The following is a 27,963-nucleotide window of genomic DNA, read 5'->3' on the forward strand; positions in this document are numbered from 1 at the left end:
TCATAACTTTAACCTCTGGGTAATGGCTGTTACCGCACTATCTAGCAACATAAATTCAACTAGATTCAATAAATATGTATTGAGCTCTGACGCAGTGATAAGATTTGAGGAAACTAGTAAACAAGATGGAAACAGCGCCAGCCTTCCAGGACCATGGAATCTAACAAATGATTCAGACAAGTAAACTGACAGTAAAACAAAACCCAAAAAAAACCCCAGTATGATAATGCAGTGTTACAGGTAGAGCTTCAGCCACTGCCAACATGAGTAGGAAATGGGAACTATAGGACTCTTTAATCACACCTTCCCAGGAGACCAAGAGACCCCCTCCCCATGACCCATGCTATTAGTGGCAACTCGAGAAAGGAGGGGATGGCTGTAGAATCGAGCAGCTTTAGGAAGACACTCAGGAATGAAGGGGATACTCAGCTCAAGCAGGCTATTAGGTGGCTGGGGGGTGGGATATTGCAAGGGGCTTTCAGGAGAGCATGAAGCAGCTGGTGAGCCGGGCTGAAGATGCAGCATAAGAGAACGGAACAGAAACGGTAGACAGAGTGCAGATAAAACATGAGTCCCAGAGGGCCCTAGCCAGATGCATCCCGGGCAATCAGGAGCCTGGGATTGGAGACCCCACCCCTGCCATGACATCACGGGGGAGTGGGGTGGAGACGAACAAAAAGGGGGTCCCCCACCCTGGCCCTGGACTCTTGGCAGCCCAGAGTGTCAAGAGCAGAGAAAGGCTGAGAGCACTGGGCTAGGGTTGCCCGACTTAAAGGGACAGGCTCCCCATTCCTCAAGACCCTCTAAGCTGCCCCCTCCAGGCCTCCATCTCTTGTCTCCCCATCCCTATGACCCCTCCTTCTTGAGGCCACCGTCGGGTCTCTTCTGAGGGGTCCTTCTCTCAGCATGAACTGCATCTCAGATTTCTTCACCTACGAGACCACCAAGTCAGTGGTTGTGAAGAGCTGGACCATTGGGATCATCAACCGAGCCGTTCAGCTTCTGATCATCTCCTACTTTGTGGGGTGAGTCTGTGGCCCTCAGGTCCAAGAAGGAGGCCTTCCCGGCGTCCTGTCCTCCCCATCCTCCCCTCGGTGTTGCTGCCCAGCTGCCTGAGCTTCTCCCCTCTCGGGGCCCACAGTCTCTTCCATGGGGCCACGTCCCAGAAACTGGCTTCTGCTGCCACCATCGGGGATCTGGTCCCCAGATGTGTTCTTTTTCCCAGTAAATCCTCCGGAGTTGGGCAGTGGCCTCTAGGCACACACCCCGAGGAGGGGAGCCCTTGCCCCTGCACCACCCTCCATCAGGAGAGGTCCCAAGTGACCAGCTCCCCTCCCCTCTCTCATCTCCCCCCGCCCCAAGCCAGAGAACAGACAGACCCCCCCACACACACATCTTCCCATTCCCCTCAGTCAATTCTTCGGGGGTCTCAGAAAGACAGGGGAGCCAGGGAAGGGGAAGGGAAGGCGCTGAGACAAGGGAGATGGTGACGGGTTGACCAGGTGGATGGCAGAGGGGGAAGGAGAGAACGGACCCGCTGTGGAATGAGGAACACCTCTCTGGCAGGGGGAGATGCTGAGAGAACGTGGAAGGGGAGAAGCCCTCTCTCTGGGAGGGCAGGACAAAGCGGGGCATTGGGTGAGGGCCTCTGTCCCTGGGGAGGGGTGGGGAGAAACACAGGTGCAAATGCCACTCAAGGGGAGAGTTACTGCGGAGAGAAGTGGCTTTTCTGAACATGATGTAAGGACTCCCCTCAAGAATCCAGAAACACTCCCCTTTGTCAGGAAGCATAAATTCCCTACATCTACCTGACTTTGTACCCTAGAACCCATCCTGGGAGTTGCTTAAGGGCCATCAAGGTCCAAATACCCCCTCTCGGCCCCCATCTCTTGGAAGCAACACACCGCGCGCACACACACACACACACACACACATACACACACACACACAGATATAGATGCACAGAGGTTCATGGAGCAGACAATGGCCGGGGGAAAACATAGGTTCTGTCCTTCTTGTGGTCATTTGCATTAGGAAAGCTGGGCAGAAACCTCGGGGATTTTCTTTCCTGGCATGCGGGTCTCTAGGCTCATGCTGTTCCCTGAGACAACAACAGTTCTGTGTGTGTGAGACAGGAAGCCACTGGTGACTGTCAGGAGTTGACGCAAGGAAATCAAAGGAGACCTGCGTGCATGTGGGCGGGCGCTGCGAGAGTGAACCCGCTGGTCTGCGAGGCCGGGTAGCATGTGAGGGTGTGCCTGGAAAGGTGGACAGACGTGGATTAAGGGATTTTTTTTGCTCCACATGCTGGGTGAGAGGCAGTGGGCTCCGTTCACGTGGATGTTGTAGGCAACGCGGCACAGCCAGTGCGCCTCTCGGAGACATTAGTGGAGGGACTCAAGCTTTGGGGTAGGATTAAATGGCGTTAAATGAAGTTCCCTTCCAACTTTGTGGTTTCACAAGATGTGATGTTTGCAAATGTTCCCCAGCTGCATGTCCAGCGCCTGGGGCAAAGCTGCTTCTTCAAGGCTCCCTGTTCCCATGTATATGTGAGGCTGTGTTGTTTATAGCCGCAAAATGGTACGTTGGTCCAGGTGAGCGCAAAAGCTGCCTCAGCACATTCCGGCCTGGCCTGGCTCCGTGGGCTCCAGGCAGGAGACTGATGGAGGGTAGACACAGCAGGCTCCACCCTCCCCCCCCCCCCACTGCCCTTGTCTCTCCCTCATCCTGATCCAGTCTGATGCTCCATCCTCAGTGCTGGAGCCCAGCCTGCTGGGGCGGGCGTGAGAGGCTCTTTGGCGTCTGGATATCCCACCCCATCGATCTCCCGGCCTGACAGCTCCCCGCAGAGCAGTGCCTGGCAGTTACGTCAGTGCGCTCTTTGGCCCGGCCCCTGGCCTGAGCCCCATCTTTGTGCACATGAGCCCATGCACTGTTAGGGCTGCACGAACCCATTGTCATGAATGTAGCAAAAAATGTATCAGGCGTTTCTTCATGACAGGCATTAGGCACCGAGGGGAGAGCAGTTGGCAAAAGCAGGAAGGGTCATCACCCTTCCTGTAAGCACTGGAGGTTACAGTGCTAGAGACGGATATTAATCAAATCATCTCCACAAGCAAATGTAAAATTCCAGCTGTGGCTTAGGGTTGAAGAAGGGCCGCACAGAGCTAGGAGGGCCACTAGTGCAGAGGTGTTGGAATTTGACCCGGTCGGGGAAGTAAGGAAAGGCTGTCTGGAGACGTAACATTGAAGCCGAGAGCTGAAGGATGAGTAGAAGCAACCCGGGTGAAGGAAGGGAAGGAAGGGAGTTCAAGGCAGGGAAACCCAGCTCTGCAAAGAGAAAGAGCCTGGCAAATGCGGGGAAGACAAGGTCTTTGTGGCTGGAGCAGAGAGAGCAAAGGCGAGGATGGTGTAAGATGGGAGTGCCATCACAGGCAGAGGCCAGACCTCAGACACCCTCAGATCTTTCGTTTTTACAGAAGAGTAATGGACGTGGATGGGAAGCTACTGATGCGTTTTAACCTCTGTGTGTGTGTGTGTGTGTGTGTGTGTGTGTGTGTGTGAGAGAGAGAGAGAGAGAGAGATGGGAAGATTGCTCTGGCTGATACACCAAGGATTGGAGGGGGTAGAAGTGGATACAGGAAAACCTGTTAAGGGTCCATGCAGTCCTGAGAAGAGAGATGATCATGGCTTAGACTCAAGAGAATCTGAAATGATTTTTAGTGCTTTGATGTTATTGCTTAACTTGAATCTCTTCTGTATGAGCCCAGCCAGGTAGACCAGATGCACAGCTTTACCTAGGACGTACGTGACATGAGCCAACCATTTCACACAGCAACACACCACCTACTCGACTACACACACACACACACACACACACACACACACACACACACACATGAGAGGCCAGGACTTACAGGTGTTTCTCACGTTCTCTTTTCAGGCCCAGGTCGTAATGCCCAGTCTCCTCTGGGGGTGGGACTTCCTAAGAGGCAACCCCCTTCCTGTATCCTGTGGGCCCCTGAGGTGGAGGAAGAAGATCCCTGGGGCCTGAGTCCCCAGAAGCAGCGGGCAGCGCTTGGCCTGAGGTTGGTTTCCAGGGAAGCCACCTTCCTGGAAACCAGCAGGGAGGGTATTCCCGGCCCTTTGATGCTCCATCCATGGGAAGGGCCTGTGGAGGTTGATGGCGCCCCTGACCCGTCCCAACCCTGCTCTTCCCGCCCTGTTCCTCCCCCTACGAGGCCCATCTGCACAGCCACCCACTTTGATTCATGATATTCAGCCTCATGTAAAATCTTATGTAGCTCAACGTGCAAAGCAGTTAAAAGGAGGAGCCCCTCTAGTTTAAAGAGGGGGGCGTGGAATCCTGCCTTCTCGGCCCCCACCCCTCCTCTCAGCCCAAGGTAGCCCCTGAGCCACCTGGACGGCACACCAGGTGCCTTATGGTGGGAAGAAGTGTTGAAACCCCTCCTGCAGGTCAGGAGAGAGGAGTGGTTTTCATTCTTGTGTCCCCTGCCCCCTCACCGCAGCCCCGTGAAGGGGAGACCTGGTTAGAAGCCTGGCTCTGACACCGACAGGAGCGGAGCTTGGACAGGTCACTTTACGTCTCTCCGTCTCAGTCCCCATATCTGGAAAATGGGTGTAGGAATGCCCCCTCCGAGAGTCCTGGGAAGGGGAGGTGACATAAGCCAGTGCCTGCCTGGGACGGGTGACTCAGGAAGATGGTGACAGTTGTTATTTCTCAGATTCCCCCACATGTCCCCCTTTCGCTCGGCCCAGCTCACACCTTCCTGAGAGAACCCTCTGCTCCCCGCACACACGCGCACACACACACCCTCCCCGGCCTCCTCCCTGACTCCCGGGGCGGGGTGGACAGCAGGGTGCTGGGACACTGCTCTGGCCTCCTTCCTGCACATCCCACCTGCCAAGGAGTTGCCACCCGCCTTCCGCTCTATAAATAATGAACCAGGAACACGAGAGAAAAACAAGTCAGAGCAGCAGAGTAAATGCCAAGAACTGAAGGCTCAGTCCTGCCCCAGCTCCGCAGCCCTGGCCTCTGGAGACAGACTCAGTCCCTCTCTTCTGGAAATGAAGCATCCCTGTATCCTGAGCTGCCCTGATGATGTCCTCGGGCCCCCGGGGCCACTGAAACGCTTCCGCTTGTTATTTAACTCGGAGGGAGAATTCTGACGTGGCCTCACCTCCCGACTGGGCCCAAGGAGGAGCCATGAGGGTGGAGGAGGAGAAAGAAAGAGGCTGGTTAATTGTCCCTCGAGCCCTGGGCTCTTCCTCCTGAGACTCTCCTGAGCTAGGAGGTGCTGTCCCCGGTGATGGGGCAGGGCCAGCAGGACAAGGACCAGGGTCCAGTTCAGGGGGCCAGCTGTGGCCAGGCCCTGCGTGGAACACAGCTGGGGACGCCCCGGGGTGGCCGTGAGCGCTCTGCAGCCGTCTGCCAGGGTTAGAACCCGCACGCCAGCTTGGCGAGTTAGCACACTGCTATGTGCCTTGGTTCCTTCGTTTGTAACGTGAGGATAATAACACAGGTGTCTCCTTGGGTTGTGAGTAAGGATTCAATGAATCCTCAACACGTACAGCACTCCGCGTGCTGTGTTGATTATACGGTGCTAAACAACCATCTGAACTCTGCTTCTCAGAGGTCTGAATGTGACCAGACTTTCAGGACAGGGGAGGGGCCCCAGGAGACCATTTCACTGATCAACGCTCGGAGGAGTGTCCGTTCCGTGGCCAGGCATACGGAGGTTCCAGAAGGGTGTGTGGCACCTGTGGCTCCCACCCGGGTGAGGGCGCAGCAGCGGCAAAGGTGCTCCAGCTGCAACCTCCCTCCCTTCACTCCAAGGGCCCCAGCCCGGGAGCTGGTGGCGCTCTTTTGGATGACTTCACCGTTTTCCGTAATAGCGATGCTCCCTTCCCTTCTGCCAGGACGTTAGACGGCAGGTGGGATGTTTATGGGAGCCACACTCCCTTCAGAGACCTTGGTGAAACCCCTCCCAGTTTAAAAACAGAAGAAAAGTGCTAGGGAAGTAAAGCACGGCAGACTTCCACAGAGGCGTGGCGTTCCCGGGAGCGTTTTACAAGCAGGCGAATAACTCTTAACGGTGCATTACTCAGAATGCTGCCTGAGATAAGGCAGCAACCGTAAAACAGGTGACAGGTTAGGAGCCCTCTGCCAGGCTGGCTGTGACCAGCCTTTCTCTCCCACTCGAGACAGCATTCAGAATTCAGGGGCCTGAGGGAAGCCCCAGTGGGGGGATGACTCCGAACCCTCTCTCTGAAAACTGAACGAGGAGCCGCTTGCAAACGTCAGCCTGTGTTCCCATCAACAGGACCCCACAAGTGACCGTGACCCCGGCACGACCCGGGAGCTGCTCCCCTCTGCGTCTGCCAACATCAGGGGGCCCCAGAGGTCAGAAAACTCCTGGGCTTGATGTCCTAACCCCTCCTCATAAACTCCTTGGGTCAGCTTGCGAGCTGCCCTCACCGCTTCCCAGCCTGGGACGCCCCCCCCCCAGCTTTGTCTCCTCTGTGCCACAGTCTCCGTTTCTGCCACTCAACTTCATCTGCTGTAGTTCTGCAGCCAAATACCACCCTGGTTAGCATCAAAAAATGACCCTAACCCCCCATTTCCAAAAGTGCGCTCCTAGATTCCCTGAGATGCCACCAGTGTTTCCCCAAAGCTGAGCATACGCAGCACTTTCCAAACACATTTGAAGAGGTTTTCTCGTCTGCACAGCGGGGACAGTGAATGTGCCTCCCCACGTGCTGTCAGGAGCAAGTATTGAGGCCCCGCGTGGTTCTGAGGCCGAGAGTGGCTTGAGCCTCGAGGGCTGTGATGGGTGATTTCACGTGGAAAGGTGGGCGCCTCGCAGAAACGCAGAGGGAAACAAGTGATGTGTCGGCAGGCCCTTCTTGCTGCTGGGGGAGGCTTGGAGGGAAGAAGGGAAGGGGCCCCTCCCTGATCCACGTGGTCCCGCACTGGCTTGAAGCTGCAGGGAGAAGCCAGTACAGGTAAATGCCCACTGGGTGGCAGCAGAATCCAACGAATAAGATTAGAGGCCCCTCCTCCCTTCCCACCCGACTCCCTTTACCTGCCAGGTGAAGGCTTGGCAAGGCCCCTCCTTTCCTCCTCTGCCCCTTCTCACCCGACCCTTGTACAGACGGAGCCTCTGCGAAGCGCCCAGCTCCCAGGGCCTTCACTGACTTGTTTGCTGAACACCTACTATGTGCCAGCACCTAGGATACAGCCATGAACAAAGCCTGGGATGCACAGAGTCAGAGGCCTATGATCCTCTCCCTTCTCTGTCCAGATGCCAGCCAAAGAGGGAAAGACAGTGTGTTCTCAACAGGGGTGAAAATTGGTTCTTGGAGAATAAAACAAAACTCACTCTTTTTATGTATAAAGCACAAAAACACAAACAGTACATAAATGATATCTATGGTATTAAAATTTCTAGGGGGGGTACAATTAGGGGAAAAGTCTAAAAGGGCTCTTTAAGGAGGAAGTGAGGGGAAAGGTAGAGAAACATGAGTTTAAGCCAACCCAGGGCTCACTCGCAGGGCCCATGCCCCCTGCCAGGCATCCCATGTCCTCTTGATGTTGACAGGAAGGGGACCTCTCCCAGCCTCTGTGTGAAGGGTCTAGCCCCTCCTCTGTTTCTCTCCCAGCCTCTGTGTGAAGGGTCTAGCCCCTCCTCTGTTTCTCTCCACCCCTGCTCTCCTGCCCAGGTGGGTTTTCTTGCACGAGAAGGCGTACCAGGTGCGGGACACGGCCATTGAGTCCTCGGTGGTGACCAAGGTGAAGGGCTTTGGACGCTATGCCAACCGAGTCATGGACGTGTCCGATTATGTGACCCCACCCCAGGTAGGGTCCCCCTACCTACCCCGGGGCACTGTGCGTGCCCAGACACTGGGAAGGTTGAAGGGGAGAAGGCAAGACAAGGAGAGTGCCAATAGGATTCCCAAACCAGATTCTGTGGCTTCAGTGATCCAGAGAACCCCTTCCCCAGCATCTGGGAGGTGTTGGGGGCTTGGGCCTGCCTTCCCACTAGGCAGCACTAGGTGTCAGGGAAGCTGGGTTTCTCTGTAGCCCTGGCACAACTTGTCCTGAAATCAAGGACAACCCACAGAGGGAGCAAGAAGGGCCAGGTGGGTGGAAAGAGGGAAAGAGCCTGGCTTGGACCCCACCTCTGCCTTTTATTAGCCCCGCGACCTTGGCCAGATCTCTTAGTCCAAGCCTCGGTTTCCTCGTCTGTACAGTGGGGTTAACAGAATTAGCACTGTTGCATTTTTCCTCTCCCTTCCCCTCCTCCTAAGGGCACCTCCGTCTTTGTCATAATCACAAAGATGATTGTAACCGAAAACCAGATGCAAGGATTCTGCCCAGAGGTGAGGGGAGGACAGCATGGTCGGGGGGTGGGGGTGAGGGTGTGAGCAGAGGCCCAGGGCCCAGCCTTGGAGCTGTGTCCGGGGACCTCCACCCTCCAGAGGCCGCCGATGGGCGAGCCCCGCCCCCCCAGGGGCCAGTGTGGGTCCTGCACGCACCTGTCTCCCCGCAGAGTGAGGAGAAGTTCCGCTGTGTGTCAGACAGCCAGTGCGGGCCCGAGCGCTTCCCAGGGGTGGGTGAGTGCAGCCCCTTCCCCACCCCTCACTGCCCCGCACTGTCACTGGGGCCCTGGAGGCAGCACGTCCCCCCCAGGGGAGAGGCCACCCTAAGGGAGGGGGTGGGAATGGGCCTGTTCCATGGCACGCTGCCAGCACTGATGGATGCCCGCTGTGGGCCAGCCCAGTGGGGCTGCCCCCAGAGTTCCCAGGCCAGGGATGGTGCTGCAGACAGGTGTGCCATGAGGTGGCAAGTGCTGTCACGGAGGTACTGTGGGACCCCGGGGCGGGGAGGGAGAGAGATTGGTTCCTGGCGGGTGACCCCAAATGGCTTCCTAGAGATGGGCCCTAAAGGATGGGTAGGATTTGGCAGGATAGAGAAGCTTTGAAAAGGGCATTCTAGGCAGAAGCAAAAGAAGCAGCAAAGGCTCAGAGGCAAGAAAGAGCAAGCAGTGAAGGGGTCTTCAGGGAGACTGGGGCTTGGAACGTGTGAGGGGAGGGCTGTCACCTCCCTCTGGCTTGTCTAGGGCTCAGGAGGTGAGGAGGGGAGAGCCCTGCAGGGCTAACGGACCCCCAGTCCCTGGCCCTGCCTGTCCTCTCCCTCCACCTGCGGGGTCCCTGTGTGCGTTGGCGGGGGGGGCGTCCCTGATGGAGGGGTGTGGGGAGGAAGGGGTGAAGGGCCAGGCGTGCACCTAGCAGTTCTGGCTCCACCCTCGCAGGGATCCTCACAGGCCGCTGCGTGAACTACAGCTCTGAGCTCCGGACCTGTGAGATCCAGGGCTGGTGCCCCACCGAGGTGGACACGGTAGAGATGTAAGGACCCGAGGAGGGCAGGCGGGAAGAGGACCCACCCCAGCTCTGCTCTGCCAGCAGGGGGAGCTCTGCATCTCTGGGCACCTCCAGTACTGTCCACTCCCAGGGCGGGCAGTGCCCACTGGGAGATGCTCCCAGGAAGGTGGTCCCTGGAGTGAAAGCTCCTCCTGTTTCCCCTCTTCTTCCCAAGGCGCTAAGACCTCCTGCTCTCGCCCACAGGCCTGTCATGATGGAAGCTGAGAACTTCACTATTTTCATCAAGAACAGCATCCGTTTCCCCCTCTTCAACTTTGAGAAGTGAGTTCAAGCTCCCTCCCTAAAACCTAGAAGCAGTGCTGCCACCCCACCCTCCCCCTCCCTTTCCCAGGAGGGGAGACACCCCTTCCTCCCCATCCCCCAGCTTCCCGGGGCTCCTATTCCCAACCTCCCCAGGGTGGACTCTGGGGCCAGTTTCTCTGCCAGCCTCCTGCCCTGGGGCTTGGGACCCATGGGGGCTTTTGCTCAGAGCAGGGGAGGGACAAGCTGAACCTGGGCCTGGAACTCGGACGCCTCCAAAGGTGGGGCCCGAGGCGCCCCTACCATCTCTCTTCTCCCCACCTCAAGCCCAGGGTGGGTGTCCCTTTTCTCTTAGTTCAGCCCCTCTTCAGTGACTTCCCCATTTGGCAACTCCTGGGTGGGTGTCGGCCACATGCAAAGCACAAGGCGGGCACAACAGAGGAGCCAAGGGCAAAGACTCCTGCCCTCTGGGAAATGGCACACAGAACCTTCTACAGGAGGGAGGGTTAATCACCAGAAAGATGTAGGGGCAGAGGGAAGGGAGAAGGCGAGTGTCCAAGAGAGCGGCGGCCCCGAGGCTCCGGACGGCTAGAGGAAAATCCGAGCGTGACCTCGCGTTAACCCTGGACCTTGCCCTCTCCTCCCCAGGGGAAACCTCCTTCCCAACCTGACTGCCGCCGACCTGAAGACATGCCGCTTCCACCCCGACAAGGCCCCCTTCTGCCCCATCTTGCGGGTGGGAGATGTGGTCAAGTTCGCGGGGCAGGATTTTGCCAAATTGGCCAGCACGGTGAGGAACGAGCCACTCTTCCCTTCCCCAGCCTGGGGGCCCTCGGGCAGGGGGAGCGGCGACTGGGGAAGAGGAGCTGCCTGCGGCAGCGCCACCTGGTGGGCGCATCCCAGGCCTGCGACCGGCTTTGTGCCTGTCCTACCCACACCTGCCCTGAGTGGTCTTGCCTCCCGCCCGGCCTCAGTTTCCCATTCCTGTCTTCATGCTTCACCTGCAGGCAGAGGCCTCAGATCTCCGAGGAGGTCTACACTGTGGGAAAGTGGATCTGTGACCACTTTCCTGGGTTGTAGCTAAGGGACTAAAGGCACCAAAAACAGGACTTAGAGGCTCAAGGGCTGTCACCCTTAACTACAGAACTTCTTTACTAAGCAACGTGTGACAGACCGCTCTTCTTTCTCCCGACCTCTGTCCTCCACCTGGAGAATGAAAAGAAATCACTTGTCCATTTGTCATGACATGCACCCCCCGCACCGGGACCCACTCCACTCCGACCGAGGACCGGGAGTCGGGGGCTGTGGGAGGACTCACATCTGCCCCCTTTCTCCATCCAGGGAGGAGTTCTGGGCATTAAGATCGGCTGGGTGTGCGACCTGGACAAGGCTTGGGACCAGTGCATCCCCAAATATTCCTTCACCCGGCTCGACAGCGTTTCTGAGAAGAGCAGCGTCTCCCCAGGCTACAACTTCAGGTAACCCCCGTCCCCTGGGACTTCGGGAGAAGGAGGCAGGGCCGTCCTAGAGAACGACACTTCAGGCAGCAACGCATCCTGGGCAGAGACGGTCCCACTTCCCCCCGCTCAGGTTTCAGCTCAAAATTAGGAAGGACTTTCCAGCAGTCGGCCACTCGGAGACAGACAGGCCATCCTGTGAGTTCCCCGTCACAGGGAGGGACCTGTGGAGGATTCATGCTCCCAGCCGGCAGTTAGACTACAAGACCAGGGTCTCCTGAAATGCTGGGTTCTGTGATTCTGAGCCCATTCTTAGCTCCGGCTCTGAAGCTGTAGGTAGTCCCATTCGTCTCCTGTCCCTGAATTTTCCGAGATTTCTCACTTCACAAAGCAAGAGCGATAGTTGGTATCATTTTACAAGGTGGAAATTTTGCATTTCTCTCCATAACCAGGAGATTTCATCTGAGTCACAAATAACAATTACAATGGCTGTTTGTTAGTTTTTCAGTGCCTTTCCAAACAAGAACTCATGCCAGTCTTTAAATATCATCTCAGTTATATTCCCAATGGCCTTGAGACATAAGGGATCCCTCTCCCCATTTTGAAGAAAGGGAAAGAGAAGAACTTGGGGTAAACTACTGGGAAACAGCTGAAATCCCTTGACCTTCTCCCATCCTCATTTCCTTATCTATGAAATGGTGATGGTATCCTTATCTTGAGGAGCCTATCAGCCAGTGTGTGAAAAGCTTCAGCTGTCGGGAGTTTTTTTCCCTTAATTTTTTAAGATCCTGAAGTTTCTGGCAGGGCCCTGATTAATTACACAGTGTTATATACACTAAACAGGCTAAATTAGGTAAATAGGCAGGTATCAGGAAAAAATATGTATAAGAATATATTTCAGTTATATATTCAAATTTCCTTTGTTATAGTGGTATTATCCAATATAATGGTATCCATAAGCAAAAAAAAAAAAAATCATTTCACCTTTTTTCCCACCTTTATTTGTAGTTTAAAAAAATAATTATCTGCCCCATTAAGCTTTATATTTAATAGTTTAAAATATATGTGTATTCTCTGGAAAGAAGAATTTTTTAAAATTGAAAGTGCCTTCATAATCAACTCTAAACTTAAAAAAAAAATCCATAGGAAACAACACATATTTTAAAGTAGGTTAAAAATACTGTTCGGCTCCCTGGCAGAAACTGGCATATTTATTCAGTCAGTACATCACACTGAAATCAATACAAAGGATATTTGTATGGTGGCTTAAAATAGTAACAAATTAATAAAATCCTCGTGATCTAAAATGCAAGTTTTCATCTTCATAACTTCTCTCTGGCCATTGGGAATTCTTCAGTCTTCCAAATAACTCATTTGGCAGGAGAGCTTATGAAGAATATAGCTAGTTTGAAGACCCCGACTCTTGGTCTCATACAGCTTTAGAACAAAGTCTTTCATTTAAAGAAGAATTGCTTTGGAGTTCCTTATTTCCAATTTGTAGTGGCTTGGCTGACACGCGCACACACACACACACTCACACACACACACACACACACACACACACACTGCCCCCACCCTCTACCCTCTATCACCCCTAGGCACAGCAGGAGAGCAGGAGATGGATTTGGTCCTAAATAAGCTTGGGTTAAATTTGGAGAGACAGGGACTTTCCTGGCGGTCCAGTGGTTAAGACTCCGCGCTTCCACTGCAGGGGGCACAGCTTCGATCCCTGGTCGGGTAACTAAGATCCCACATGCCGCGCAGCGCGGCCAAAAAAAAAAAGACAGAGAAAATTTGGGGAGACAGGTCAAAGGGTCCCTAAGGACCCTGCAAACTCAATTCCCGGGGGCCTAAAGGAAACCATCTGAGAGGTGTGGGCCCTGGATGACTGACCCCCTCACCAAAAACCTGCAGGCCGGAGTATGAAGAGGCAAAGCTGCTGCATTTGACCCTATGGTTTAAGAGTGTCCAGAGGGCCCGAGGAGTAGCCTGGGCATGGGGGAATCTCTGTGGCCATGGCAAGCAGGGGGCTCTACCCAAGCTTCCTCAAATCCCTCCCCTGGGTGCCCACCCACTACCTCATGTTGCCTTCAAGCTGCTGGCACCACACGGACACCCAAGACTAAGTTAAGATCCCCCGCTGGGGAGGCTCCAGGCCACCCATCCGAATCCTCGGTTAAGAGAAAAAGGGTCACGGCCAGGTTCAGCGCAGCCGCGGTGCGGTTCCTGTGACGCGGTAGAATGTGTCTGCTCTGTAGAATCCCGCAAGGCTCCTTGCTAGAGGCCCGAGACTGGCCGCCCCACGTACAAAGTGTCCCGTGTGCTTTGGCTCAAGGTTCCTCACCCCCTGCCAGGGAGGAGCTTCCGTCCGCCCACTTCACAGATGAGAAAATGGAGGCTTGCGAGTTAAGTAATTCTCTCAAGGTCACAGAGCCAGCAAGCGTGGGTGCCTGAACGCAAACCTATTTTCTTGGCTGTTTTCCACCCCATAGGAAGGCTACGGTCATTCGCCTTTGTTAATCCTCAGAAAAACACGGGCAGTGGGGTTGATACTTTCATCCCCAGTTAAAGAGGAAGAATCTGAGGTCCCGGGAGGCTAAAAGACTAGCAGCTGCTGGGGGCACCATTCCTTGCCCGGCCTTTTGTCTCCCGAACAAATTCATCTGCCTCTCCCTCTCCAACCGAGGCCAGATTTTTTTTTTGCAACGTTCTGCTGTTGCCATTTGCTCTGGAGGGAACGGAATCATTCAGCCAAGATTCAGCCTTGTTTTAATCTGAACACTCCGACATCCAGAGGCAGCTAGAGACTCGCATTTCCATCACTAATTACGTCTGCAGCTCCTTTCCAAATGCCGCCCCCACCCCTGAGGATCTTGAGGATCTTTGCCTGCAGAATCAGAGACTCTCAGAATTTATAGCTGTTAAAGGCCCCTTGAAGATACCTAGACTAAGGCGGTCATTTAGCAGATAAGGAAGCAGACCCTCCAAAGGGGGAAATGATGAGCCCAAAGTCACGGGTGCATCTTAGAGTCGCCTTAGAGGTCATTTGCTCCCAAGTCCTACATGATTCTCGGCGATGCAGCCCCAGAAAAGGTCTGTCCATCATTGACAGCTCCGATTATTGGAGAGGTGACCTCGTATTGAACTAAAACGTGTCTCCTTTCAACTCCCACCCAAAGCACCTGGTGCTGTCCATCTAAATTAACCTTTATTTGTACGATCTCCTGAAGGTTTCCATCTGTCCCTACCTGAAATTTGGTGGAAAGATTTTATTTTTACTCCTAGGTCTATTCTGCATGGCTCAAGATTCCAGGGACCACTTTAACTTGATATTTTTATGAAGCCTCTTTCCAAGTACCTTGAGGGTGTGCAGTCGGTGGGTTCGTCCACATTAGTCCCAGACAAAGTGCAGCATTTCTAAAAATAAGAACTGGCAAGAATCGCGAATTCCGTGGTGCGCAGGGTGACGGGCCCCAGAGGCAGGGTTCCTGCATAGCTGGTGCACCCTCAGTTCACCAGAGCAGGACTTTAACCAGAGCACTGCATTCCCCAAAGTGCTGGGAGCAGGCAGTGTTGCTGAGGGAGTACTGAGTGTGCATTTGCCCATGAGTGGGTGTGTGTGTGTTTGTGAATGAGTATATGTGAGTGAGTGTGGACATGTGGGTGTGAGTGTGTGCATCAGTTGTGTGAGTTGGTGAGTGTGTGTGTGAGTGTGTCAGTGAATACATGTGCGTCTGTGTGAGCGTCTATTAAAATACTGTATCAGGGGACTTCCCTGGCAGTCCAGTGGTTAAGGCTCTGCGCTTCCAATGCAGGGGACGCGGGTTCGATTCCTCTTCCGGGAACTAAGATCCCACGTGCCTCGCGGCCAAAAAAAAAAAAAATACTGTATCAGTCAGGGTCCCAGCAGGGAACAGATGGCACATGCAAACTGGGTAATTTGAAGAGAGTTGAATAAAGAGACTGTTTCAAAGGATATAGGGAAACCACAAAGGATAGTGCAGTGTCTGGGGGCAGTAACAGGACGTTGGTGACTGTCCAAGTGTGGGGTAGGGAGGAGCATGGTCAGAGGAGATACCCAGCACAAGTCTTGACAACTTTCCTGTGTGATATCACAGCCCTGCCGTAACTATTGGAGGTCTCTGAGCCTTTCATGCCCCCTGGTGAAAGCACTGATTGCCCAAGAAAAATGCACATATTCATACACGTGAGCAATTTCGCAGGCAACTTCTTTTTTAGAAAGGATACTTTATTTCTACAAATAAGATTAAATCCATTCTCTGAATAATACATCCAAGCCAAACAGAGTAATGACATGAAAACTCTCTTCCCTCCCCCAGTCCTACTCCTTTTGCAGGAAGTTAACCACTTGGGCAGTTTGTCCATCTTTTTTCTCTGCATTTATATTCATGCAGCATAAAATTCCAGGACTCTGAAGGCCTTTAAAAGCTTATCCCTGGACCTCAGATTAAGAGCCCCTAGAGTTAAGTTTGCAAAGCCCTTTCACACCTATTTTCGACAGGATTTATAGCTCATTGTCTACCCCTCACCCCCAAGGTAGGCTCAGAAAGATTTTGAGACTTGCCCAGGGTTACACAGCCTAATGAAGAGGAACACTGGTCCTCAAAGCCAGGGACCTGATCTATCGCCATTGCTTCTAGCACACCTTCCACCAACACATTGCTTGCAAAAAAGAGAAAAAGAAAAGAAAAGCAGCTATAAGGGATATACCACCCCCCTACCCTCCCCCCCCCATCCTGATTGCTGGAATGATAGGAGAGAAGCAAAATGGTGCATTTAGCAATGTCTGATTTCTTGTTCCTCCCCTGAGAGTTCCTAAGACAGCTTTGCTACTAAAAGGCAACGCAGTTTTGGATTTCCTCTCTCGGTGTCTGGGACAAAAAACACCCGTTCAGCTGCTAGATGTTCCTCGTGCTGTAGGTGTTTCTAGTGATCGTTTCGTGTTGGAAATGTACCCACAGCAGCTTTCATGAAGCTCTGAAATTTGGCGTGTGTTCTGCTTCCATGTTGCAACATGCAGATCAGCAAGATCTTAGGCCAATTGACAGAGACAGAATCGAACTGCACCCTTGGCTTTGATCATTCTTTCTCCAATCTGGATTTTTCTCCTTTCAAAAGCCATAAAATATGTGTTAAATGCAGCCATTTCCATCATTTCCACAGAAACATGTGAAGGCCCTCTTGGATGGGGCGTACTTGCTTGAATTCTCCCTGATCCATTTTCCCCTTCACTTTCTTTAGCTTAGGGTGAGAGGCGAGGCAATTAGAGCAATCCTGAATTTATTCAGCCCTTGGGTAATTTCCATGTCTACCCTATCTTCACAACAACCAACCTTATGGGTAGAAGATATTGGCTAACACTCACTGAGCACTTACCTGTGAGCCTGGGACTTAGCAAGTGCTCTTTGTGGATTATCCCATTGACTCTAAAGAGGGAGAATTTTATAGCTGGAAATCTGAGGCTCAGAGGTTGCATTTATCTGCCCAAAACCACACAGCAAATGGTGCTGGAGCTGGAATCCAAACCCTGGCAGGCTAGCTCCAGAGCATGTGCTCACAGCCACAGGTATCCTGGCAGGACCGGTATGGTTCCTCCATTTTACAGATGAAGAAACTGAGGCCAAAAAAAAGATTACTCCCAGGATAAGACAGCTAGTAACCAGGCTCTCAGGTATATCTTCTAGTTCTGTGTCCATTGAGCCTTCCCTGCCTCATTAAAGATAGATTAATAGTAATATGTTAAATTTTTTAAAAAAGATCAAACAAACCATATTTTAAATGTCTGCCTTTGAGGTGGATTAGATTCCTAGAACATGAGTAAATCAATACAGCTTGGGACCCTTCTCTAAGGGGAAGAGTCCCGCCTGCTGGAAGGATGTTGCCTCAACCCCATGCAATGAGTCTGCCAGGAGATATTTTCCCATCCGTATAAAACCAACTGTAAAAGTATATTTCAGCTGGCAAAATTACTTCCCACCAGGCAAAAGCTTTGCTGAGAACACCACCTCCCTCACTTAGACGCCCAGATTCCAGGCCCAAGTTTTCCCTCGCAGGCCCAACCCAGATCCCGCAAGTTTGTTGCTGTTTTTCCTGCTGTTGTAACAGTTACGTGTCCCTGCTTTGGGAAGGAATTTCCACCACTTCTTGGGAGATGGATCGTTTCTAAACAGATGTCTGAGAGCTTCCAAGGGATTTGAATGTGGTGATAAAAACCCTTCTCCATTCAGCTTATTGACTGCCGACGACTACAAATGTCAGCGCAGCGTGGGGAAGCGCTGTTAAGGGTTGGAGCTGTCCAAAGCTGAATTGGGCTGCTCCCACAGGTAATGGTTCCCTCTCACTGGAGGTATGCAGGCAGCGGCAGAGAACCTCTTGTGGCTAAAGTGGGGGAGGGCTTTGAGGATTTCTTTTAACATCTAATTATATCATGTGCTGGGCTTTGTGGCTGACCCAGAGATGAACAGGACCAGTTCCTATGATCAAGGAATTTTTAATCTAGTGGAGATGGTAAGCCTGAACCCAAATAACAAAAATGTTTATACAAAAAACATTTGATGCTGGGGTGAGCCAAGAATAATTAAGATGAGGCAGAGGTGAAACAGCAGTGTCCAGACTGTGGGTCAGGAGACACAGGCTACGGTTCAGGCCTCGCCACGAAAACTCAGTGTGATTTTTTGGACAAGTCTCATTCCCTCCATGGGCCTTAGTTTCCTCCTCTGTAAAATGGGTGGGTTGGTTAAAGGTGATCATCTCTAAGCTCTAAAAGTCTGAATCAGTGCATGTGGGCATCTGGGGAAGGGCTTTGGAAACTTGGGCTGCTGAAGCATGCACTCTTATTTATAGACCTGTGATATATATCACAGTGGAATGTAGCTTCCACACTGCCCTGCAGCAATACCTCTGACAAGTGACTTATTATGGTAATTGACATTTGTAACTTACTCATTCTTTATCTGTTGTTGCTTGAGGCAAGAGGTAGCATGTGTGCATGTGTGCACACACACACACACACACACACACACACAAGCTTCTCAGTACTGTCAGGCCTCAGAAGTGTTCGATTCAGTCCTGTGTTGGGGGCTTCCTGTCTGGTCACAGAACAGGTATCTCAGTGAGGGGCCTGGTGGGAAAGCAGGCTCAGCTGGGGTTTGTGAAGAAACTCACACACAGGGCCTAACAACGTGGGAGCTGTTTCCACCCCTAGTCCCCCAGCCAGTGGAAAGGATGGGAGCCTGGCCGAGAGCTGGGGTCCCTGGCAGGAGCAGCCACAGAGCGACACAGCCTCAGGCAGAACCACAGCAAAGCAGGGAAGGAGCAGGTGGAATAAATACCCCGCCTCTCTCCTTCCCACCCTCTGATCCCCGGCCAGTGCTGGCCAGTGCTTCCCATTAACCAACCCACCCCCCCCCCAACAGAAACCCGAGGCAAAGAGGGGCAGGAATGTGGCCTGCAGAGGTCAGCCTTCAGGGGCCCACGATCAGAGACTGGGTGTTGGGATCGTGGAGAGTAGTCAGCACAGCAGGTGATCGTCCCCACTTCATTCAAACACCCGGGCTCAGGGGACCTCCCAACCCCAGTGGCCATCCCTGCCAGTGCCCCCCCCCCGCCCCCAGGCTTCCTTCCCTTTCCCAGCTCAGCACTTCTTCCGTCAGCCATATAGCACTTGTTATTGCAGCTATTCTTATCCAGACTCCTTGAAGTTATATAGGAGCCACCGCTTTAATAACTGCCCAGGTGTCTGGGCGGTGTCTGGGCTCTGATCTCTCCCCAGATAGTTCTGGCATCATCACAGTCAGAGCCACACTCTTCTTTCCTCCACAGCTGCGGTGTTTTCTCAGGCACCAGCTGAACAAGCTCCCTGCCCGCCGCTGAGGCTGCAGTGAACTCTCTTTTCTGGATCTTCTCTCAGGGAAGCAGCAGTGGGTGAGCAGGCAGCTTTGGATTCAAGAGGCCTGAGTTCAGATCCCAGCTGTGCCCCTGCAGGCCCAGTGGCCTGAGGAGAGCTGCGATGCTTCCCTCCAGCCTGGAGAGTCTGGACAGCGTTGCCTCATGGTGATAGATAATATTCACAGAAAGCTGCGAGCCGGGGGCTGTGCTCAGCCTTCACCTCCAGCAGCTCATGGAATCCTCTCTAATAAGCCTGCAGCTGTTGCTATATTTCCATTTCACACCTGGGGAAACTGAGATTCAGAGAAATAAAGCACTGTGCCCCAGGTTATGTAGCTCATTCAAGTGGCAAAGCCAGGATTCCAGCCCAGGACTGTCTTCGTTTCAGAGCCCCTAAGCCAGCAACCATGCTGTGGAGCGGTTGTTATGAGGCCTCAATGAAATAATGGGTGTGGAAGTCTCCAGCCTAGCGCTTAGCTGGAGTAAGCGCTGCACGTATATTATCTCCCTACTCTTTTCCCCATTTCCCCTCCACAGGGGCTATTCCCACCAAGAGCGCCTACTTTCCCACCCAGATCTAAACGTTTCTGCTGGGGAGAGAAACAGCCTTTGTTACCACCTCGTACTAGCTCTGCCTGAAGGACGGGGAGGAATGCAGAAGCCCGAGTCACTAGGAGGAAACCTGGAGGCTTACATCGCTAAGCTCCATCTGTAAGATGTCGAGAATCTCCGAAATCCATTTATCCCTCCAGCAAGCATTTACCCCACTCCTTGCTGCACTGGGTAGGCCCTTGAGCAAAGAGAGACAGTGAGATCTAGCTTGTAGTCAATAGTCCCAATTATTAACTACAGTCTGGTGTGGCAGGTACTGGAGTAGAGGCCTGGATCCCAGCAGAGACAGGAAAGGTAGCCTAGGGGGATTTTACAGCCTCAGTGCTACACTGGTAAGCTGGCTCTCCGGAGAAAAAGAAAACAGCACTGATTTGTCGTGCTTACCGATTTCCGTAGTGGAAATACTCCACCATGGTCAATTTCAAGCTAAAGCATGAAGTCCCTGAACGTGGAAGTGGGAAGAGAGACACACACTGGCTGTAGCAGCCAGGGCCAGGTGTACCAGCCACGGCCACTTCCATCTGGCTCTGTCCTCCACCCACCAGGGCTCTCTCTGAGCTTCTTCAGAACACCACGTCCTTTCCCTTGACAGGGCTTGCAGATCCCTCAGCCGGGAAAGCTGGCCCCGCTCTGTCCTTCTTACCTTTCAGCTCTCCATCCTTCAAGTCTCAGCTTTCACGTCACTTCCACCAAAGCCTTCCTTGACCCGCCAGCCTCCATCCAGTGTCTTGACTATCTGTGCTCTAGAATGGCGCTCTTCTCCTTCCTAGCCCTTATGTCCGATTTTACCTATTTATGGGTTACTTCCAATTTTACCTATTTATGGGATTGCACGGTTCATTCGTATTTCTCTTCCTCGCATGAGAGCAGAGCTTGCCAATGGGTCAGCAGTGCCTAGCACCACGCCTGGTGTAGGGTGGGGTGCTCTAAAGATCTGCTGAATGTAGAAAAAAATGAGAGGCCACGGAGCTGGGCCCTAATGGATGAATAGGAGTTTGCACGGTGGAAGAGGGGAGGAGAGGGGAACAGAATGGGCAAAGGCACAGAAGTCTGTCTGAGTGTGTTCGGGGACTACAGGAAGCAGGTAGGGTGGTGTGTGTGCAGTGACGGGTTCTGCCGATGAGGCTGGGAAGGTGGGCCCAGCCAGGTTGGGGGGGGAGGGCGGTGTTCCAGGCCAAGGTGTTGAATGGAGGTATCATTCTCACCAACTCTACTTCCCGGACAAGAAGACCAAAGCCAGAGAGGTAGAAATCGGAGGATTTGGGAGAAATCAGGGCCCAGGCATGGGGTAGCTCAGCCCTTTTATGTATTTATTTGGCCACGCTGTGTGGCTTATGGGATCTTAGTTCCCCAACCAGGGATCGAACCCAGGCCCACGGCAGTGAAAGCACCGAGTCTTAACCACTGGACCACCAGGGAATTCCAAGCCCTTCCCCCACCCCCTTTTTTTCCCCCTGTTGCAAGAGAGTTTATTGACGATAAGGAGAGAACAGAGGGAACACCTCAAGAGAGAGGTGAGCCAGGCCAAGGAAGGCCCCTTCCCCTTTTTAGATGAGGAGGCTGGGGTCCTTCTTCGTACACTTCATGGCTCTCCTATGCTTTCTGTTCTACTCCCACCGGATGACTCTGGGTCATTTTGCAAATGCAAAAGGGGCTCCCAGCTGGGGAGAACTTGAAAGAAATTAGCCAGGACCTAACAGAAACCAGGCAACAACAAAAAAAACAGTCTAGGATACTGGCTAAGAGTGTGGGCTCTAGAACTGGACTGCCCTGCTTTGAATCCCATCTCCACTCACTGACTATTGGTGGTGTGACCTTAGACAAGTGGCATAACGTCTCTGATCCTGATTCTTCATCTGTAAAATGGGAATTGCAGCAGTACTGGATTTCATGGGGTGGTTGTGTGTATTAAATGAGTTAGTAGGTGTAGAGCACTTAGCACAGTGCCTCGCACACAGTAAGCACTCAGTGTATGTTGGCCATTATTGTTACTAATGTTATTATCTCCAGGAGGCCAGAGAGTGTAATGGTTCAGACAAGTCTAGATACTATTATTTCACTTTACCTTGATCTCAGGATAAGAAAGGAAAGGGACATGCCTTGAGCATGTACTATATCTGGGCACGTACTATATCTCATCTCATCCTTCCTGTAGCTCTTTTTACTCTCATTTATCAGTCGAGATAAAAAGCTCAGAGAGGTTGAGTGACTTGCCAGGGGTCAAAAAGCTAGTTAAAGACAGCCATAGAACCACACGTAGATCTCCTGGACTTTCTTAGAAGGTTTATTCCTAGGGATGTGGTATCCTTACCCTCTCTCTGTCTAATCTTGAATTACTCCCAATTTTAACTCATTCTTTGTCCTTTAGCAAATACTTCTTCTCCCTGAGCCTCAGTCTTCTCAGCGATAACATTATAAGAGTTTGTAATGGTCAGCGTAAATATTGCTAACTGCTGTAACAAACAGCCCCCCCATCTCAGTGGCTCAGCACAAAGGTTTGTGCCTTGCTCATGGCACAGTGCCCTGTGAGTCAGGGTGGGTGGGGAGCTCCGTGCAGTCATTCAGGGATCTGAGCTCCTGCCACCTATGGATCAGTCTCCTCTAGGGCCTGAGTTCTCCCCTGGCTCTTGAGCACCTGGCCATGAGGAAAGGGAGGACGAGGAAGGCACACAACTCTAACACACGTCAGCCCAGAGGTAACAGACCTCACTTCCATTCCCAGTCCATTGACAAGAACTAGTCACAGGGCCCAGGCTAGATGCGAGGCGGCTGGGAAATACGGTCCAGCCAGGTGCCAGGAGAGAAGATAACCCAGACCCTGGTGAATGCCAAGCCCATCTCTGCCACAGGGTTCGGCCAGATTCTGTGATCTCCACTGGCCACACTGAGTGCAGAAGTCAGGATGTCTGGGTCCTTCCCCTGTCTGCAGCGGGGGCCTCCCCCCACCCACCAAGAGCTGTCCCTCCTCCTGCCCTCCCGGGTAGAGAACCAGTCCCTGCCAAACCTCCTCCAAGGGTGTGTGGGTGGTGAGATATGATCTTATCATGCTTATTGCCTCTTGGAAGGCAGGTGCTGGAGGAAAACCAAGTCTGCTTTGGTTTTTCTCCCTGTTCCCTTCACATTCCTTCCCAAGATAAATTTAGCCAGCCCTGCTTTGAACGGCAGTGCCCGGGATGCTGACTTTTTGTTCGAGTCCGTGTCAGAGCATTTTCCATGGCTGCAGCCTCAGGCCGGGGATGTAGCCCTCAGAACCACAGTCCCAGGCTCTGCCCGGCCCTTAACATCTGTGACCCACCTCTCACCCTTGCCTGGTCCCCATCTCTCAGTTGCCACATGTCTCAGACAAGGGCCCTGAATTCTCCCATGATGTGAGACAGAACACAGACTACAGAAGGGCTTTGAGATCCAGCACGAGGGCTGCCTGTGTCCTTAACGGCCACTTAGAGCTCAGAGGCAGGACAGTTCTGGGTTAAGAGCACAGATTTTGGAGTTGTAAGGGTGGATCAAAATTCCAGTTCAGGCAAGCGACCTTCTTATCTGTCTCCCCATCTACAAAATGGGCCAATGGTGCCTTCTTCATGAGATTACCTGAGCGGCTTAGCTTAAGAGACGTGCATATTTTTCTGGTGCTGTGTAAAAGTGGGTGTGGAGACGGCAATGGTTCATACTTAGCCTCAGGCCAACCTGAAAAAGCCACAGTGAGGACTTCCTGAAGCCTTCTGCCCATCCCAGATACTTCTTTTGCAAACCTCTTTGGGAGAATTATGTTCTGGGGCCTCTTCATCTTTACAGAAACGATTTCCTTTCTGGTGTCTGTCCTATTCTCCTCCTGCTGGTGCAACTTGAGTTCATTGCATTTTGCCTTGGTCTGTGAAGCTCTCTGCCGCCGCCACCCAGACCATACTTACCATATTTTTAAGGATGGTGTAACCGCTGCCCACTTTCCTTGTCCTCTTTTGTTCTTTTTTTTTTTTTGCCGTGCCGCACACCTTGCGGGATCTTAGTTCCCTGACCAGGGATTGAACCCGGGCCACGGCAGTGAAAGCACTAAGTCCTAACCACTGGACCGCCAGGGAAGTCCCCCACCAAGCCTTTGTTCTTAGGGTTAAGTAGTTGCCCTTCCTCCGGCATCCTTCCCAGGGCCGCTCTTGGTTTTCCTCTGGCCTCACTTTCAGGAAGATCATCCTGCCTCCCCTGCCTCTCCCTCCAGCCGCTAAGCCCACAGGAAATACATTCCCAGCCCAGGCTCCCCAGAAACTACTTTCTCACTGAATAGTTTACAGCCTTTTTAAGGCCTTAGTCAGGTAACAGGTGCTTTACTTGGGCACACGGCTACAGCCCTGCCCAGGCACAGGCAAGACAGAAGATGCGCCGCCCTCCTCCTGCACTCCTTCCTGACCCACATAAACCTCTCCAGGCCTGAGCTTCCTGCTCTGTAAAATGGGGATGGTAAGGGTCAGTGTCCTGGCAGGAAACAGTCAGTGGTCTCAAAAGGGACGACTGTGTGCAAAGGTGCGGGCAGTTTAAAGGAAGCTAGGAGCCTGGGGAAGGACCAGAGCGGCCACCACAGGAAAGCTGCTACCAGCTAAGCTGGCAAGGCAAGGGGAGGGAGCAGTCACAGAACTGGAGAGGGGTGCGCCCTACAGGCTCTGGGCCTCAGGAGGGAAGTCAGCTTTGTTAGAGGCCCAGCAGAGGAACTGGGAGACGAAACGCCCTCCCCCTTCTTCCGAAACGCCCTCCCCCTTCTTCCCTCCCACCGTCTGGTTTCCTGTGGGTGCCTCCCACTGGCTGAACCCAGCTGGAACCAGAGGGCAGGGAGGAAGCAGTCTTTGCAGACCAAGCTGCCAGGCCCCACAGAGAAGGGCAGAGACTGGGTGTGGAGGGGCAGGCAAAATGTCCAACATGGGAATCAGGAGAGCACCTGCCTCGAAGGGCTGGTCTCAGGGGTCACCCTTCTCGCTAACAGACCTGCAAAGGGGGCCTGAGCACCCCCATTTTATAGACATGGGAAGTCAAACCCTGAGGGCTAAGTCCCATAAAAGGCCCCACACCGCCAGCACGTGGTGCAGCCAGGATTTAAACTCATTTCTGCCTGACCCCAAAGTTCCCTGGCAGCCAGAGCAGACAGTGGCCGATACTTACAATTTAAGGAGGCTCTTCCCCACCACAAATGACCTTCCTCCCCTGCCTGTGAGCTCTCCATTATTTATCCCCTTGGGCTCAGCACTTCATTCTCCCTGCTGGACAGTTTTGAAGGCAAACATCCCTGGGAGGGGCGTCACGTCAATCACGGAACACTTCCAGGGAAGGAGTTTCTCAGGCGCCCTCTTTGTGCTGGGAGAGGCCTGGGACTGGCCTGGGAATCTCTGGGGAGTGGAAACACTGAAAGGGAGGCACCAAATAAGACCGATATCGACGCCACACAGTTACAGAGGTTTCTGAGTTCGTTCTCGACCATCCTCTGCCTTAATCCTCACCATTTTCCTGGGATGCTGGCATCAGGAGCCTGTGTTACAGCTTTGGGACAGTAGCCCAAAGAGATTACACTTTGCTAGTGTTAGAGTTTCGCCCGTGGTGGGCAGAGCCACGTAAGGGGAAACGCACTGGCTTTAGAAGCCAAACTCCAAATGCAATTCGAATCCTTACTGACTGTGAGACTACAGGCGGGTCCCTTCACCCCACAGGCATCTTCCAAATGGGGGTATGAACACCCACTTCACTGTGTTTGGTGAGAATTAAATGTGATCATTCTTATCAGTCTCCAGCACGGTTCCTGGCAGCCAGCATCCCAGGCAGAGAAGGTACAGAGGACAAATTCTTGAACTGGGGCAAATCCAGCACCAGGTCTCAACCCGTTGGGTAACCCTGGACCAGTCACTTAACCCCTGGAGCCTCATTTGAAAAACAGAGCATTCACATCCCTATCCTACAGGTTTGTGAGATGAGGTGTCTAAAGGCACTTTTTTAAACTGCTCTGTAAACTGCTCTAGAAATCAACGTATCTTTTCAGCAGTATCAACACCAGTGAGCATTTCCTGGGTGCTTACTTTGTTCCAGACACTATTCTAAACCCCTGACACATGCGGTTTCATTCAATTTTCACGGCAACCCTTTGAAACGGGACTTCTGTATTATTCCCACTCACAAATGAGGAAATTGAGTGTCAGAGAGGTTAAGTAACTGGCCCAAGTTGCACAGCTGACAAGTGGCAGAACCAGGCTTTGAACCCAAGTAGGCTGAGAAGCCTGTGGAGAGGGGAGCCCCTGACGGGCCCTGGGATACCCAAACAAAGAGAACTGAAGAAGCTTGGAGTCCAGCTGGGCTCCAACTTTCATACACATCAGAATCATTTAGGGAAATTATTTAAAAGACAGAGTCCTGGGCTCCACCCACAGAGATGCTGATTCCATGGGTTCAGGGTGAGGCCTGGAAATCTGCCTATTAACAAACCCCCAAGGTGATGCCTGTGCAGGGGTTCAGCTCACCACACAGGGAGGACCACGGCAGGTGTCCCACCAAACCATCAGTAAGGGTTGCTCGGTAGGTGAGGTTCATAGGGCTCTAGAGGCCCCTGAATTTTCAGGCAAGAGAGACAGCAGCCCACAGTGGGACCCACCTTCCCCTCTGGCCTCCAGGTTTGCCAAGTACTACAAGACGGAGAACGGCAGTGAGTACCGCACGCTTCTGAAGGCTTTCGGCATCCGCTTCGACGTGCTGGTGTATGGGAACGTGAGTCCTTGGGCCAGGCAGACACGGGGGATAGGGGAGGAAACCCGGACCCATCCTGGGCCCTAAAGAGGCTCCTCTGGGGGCAGGGTCCTGCCACTGACCAGCTCTGAGACCCTCGCTGGTCACATGTCCACAGCAGGTGAGGCCTGCTGGCTCCACGGTCTCCCCGGCTGGGAGTCCAAGCTCCACGTCAGGGCTCGCCCCGGCCCTGCTGGAGCTGTGCCCACTCACCTGGGTCTTTGCGCACACAGGCTGGCAAGTTTGACATCATTCCCACCATCATCAGCTCCGTGGCAGCCTTCACCTCTGTGGGAGTGGTGAGTGCAGCCCCTCTGGGTTCAGTCCGGAGGCCACTCAGGGTGCGGCCCCGGCTGGCAGGGTTTGGGCAAGCGGTGACCCTCTCCTTCCCAGACCGTGAGCCCAACCTCTTGCCCTCACCTCCCTGCTGGGCCAGCCCTTGCGTGAGCATCTCCAGTCATGGAGCGCTCACTCCCTCCACGGCAGCCCCCCACCTGCTACAAAGTCCCCGTGCGCCACTGTGAAGGGGGGGGAGGAGACTCCAGGGTTCCCAGACCTGAGAGCCCGGTCGAGGAACAGAGCCCAGCTGGCAAGGTGGGGACAGAGCCCCGTCCCCAGGGACTTGTACCCCCGCGGTCCCTCTGCTTCTCCCACCAAGTCCTCCCTCTGCACTCTGGTCTGGGCTCACCCCAGGAGCTGGGGAGGTGGGTTCTGGAGATATTCTGCAAAGCCCCTCGATGTTTTCCTAAGAGGAAACATCAGCCAGGTGTCTCTGGAGGACTCACCCCGACCCCGAGGGCAGTCCTGCCCACTGCCCGTGCTTCCCGCCACCCTGCTCCCACCCTGCAGCCCCTCTGAGCCTCCCTGCTCTCCTCCTCCAGGGGACTGTCCTCTGCGACATCATCCTGCTCAACTTCCTCAAGGGGGCCGACCAGTACAAAGCCAAGAAGTTTGAGGAGGTGCGTCGGGGAGGGTGGGGTGCGCCCACGAGAGGCAGAGGAACAGGGCAGGGAGGGGAGCTGGACCCCAGACTCTCAGGGGCCCACCTTCTGGGGGCTTCTGAAGGGGAGTTCACTGGGCCTCAATGCGTATTGGGGACCCCGACAAGAGGGGGTCTGGCCAAGAGTGGGCTCTGTGGTCATCGCTGTCAACGTCTCCATCCACTCATTGTCCCCTCTTTGCTTCGGGGAGGGACAAATCCTGCTACTGGTTGGCTCAGATCTGTTTGCTCTTGAGGTGCATGGGAAGAGTCTTGGGGTCACAGACTCGCTCTAGCTCCCCTATGACCGGGCTGTGAGCCCCAGAGGCTGAGTCTGTCCCACGGGGGCCCATAGGAGGACCGTGCCCACAGGCAGAGCACGATCATGCCAGCCCTTCTGCCTGCAGGTGAACGAGACCACGCTGAAGGTCACGGCCTCGGCCAACCCGGTGTACCCCAGCGACCAGACCACAGAGGAAAAGCAGTCCACGGACTCAGGCGCCTACTCCATTGGCCACTAGGGCCTCTTCTGTGGGCCCCCCTCTCACCCTTGGG

General features: G+C 53.5%; 1 protein-coding gene across 1 annotated transcript; it reads left to right on the forward strand.

Moving 5' to 3' along the window:
- The first annotated feature begins 906 nt into the window (after window positions 1-906).
- P2RX3 (purinergic receptor P2X 3) lies at window positions 907-27,929 on the forward strand. Its single transcript, XM_061203342.1, has 12 exons — window positions 907-1,025; window positions 7,744-7,879; window positions 8,332-8,403; window positions 8,574-8,637; window positions 9,336-9,429; window positions 9,649-9,726; window positions 10,354-10,495; window positions 11,047-11,183; window positions 26,318-26,411; window positions 26,663-26,728; window positions 27,311-27,388; window positions 27,816-27,929. Exons 1-12 carry the CDS (start codon window positions 907-909, stop codon window positions 27,927-27,929), a joined length of 1,194 nt encoding a protein of 397 aa, XP_061059325.1.
- Window positions 27,930-27,963: the final 34 nt, after the last annotated feature.

This window comes from Eubalaena glacialis, chromosome 10 (genome assembly GCF_028564815.1).
Source record: "Eubalaena glacialis isolate mEubGla1 chromosome 10, mEubGla1.1.hap2.+ XY, whole genome shotgun sequence".
Lineage (NCBI taxonomy): Eukaryota > Metazoa > Chordata > Mammalia > Artiodactyla > Balaenidae > Eubalaena > Eubalaena glacialis.

Excerpts from the sequence above, each read along its gene's own strand:
- P2RX3 (XM_061203342.1), top strand. The coding sequence starts at position 907 with ATGAACTGCATCTCAGATTTCTTCACCTACGAGACCACCAAGTCAGTG. Across the intron at positions 1,026-7,743 it reads ATCATCTCCTACTTTGTGGG|GTGGGTTTTCTTGCACGAGA; the intron begins GTGAGTCTGTGG and ends TCTCCTGCCCAG. Across the intron at positions 7,880-8,331 it reads ATTATGTGACCCCACCCCAG|GGCACCTCCGTCTTTGTCAT; the intron begins GTAGGGTCCCCC and ends CCTCCTCCTAAG.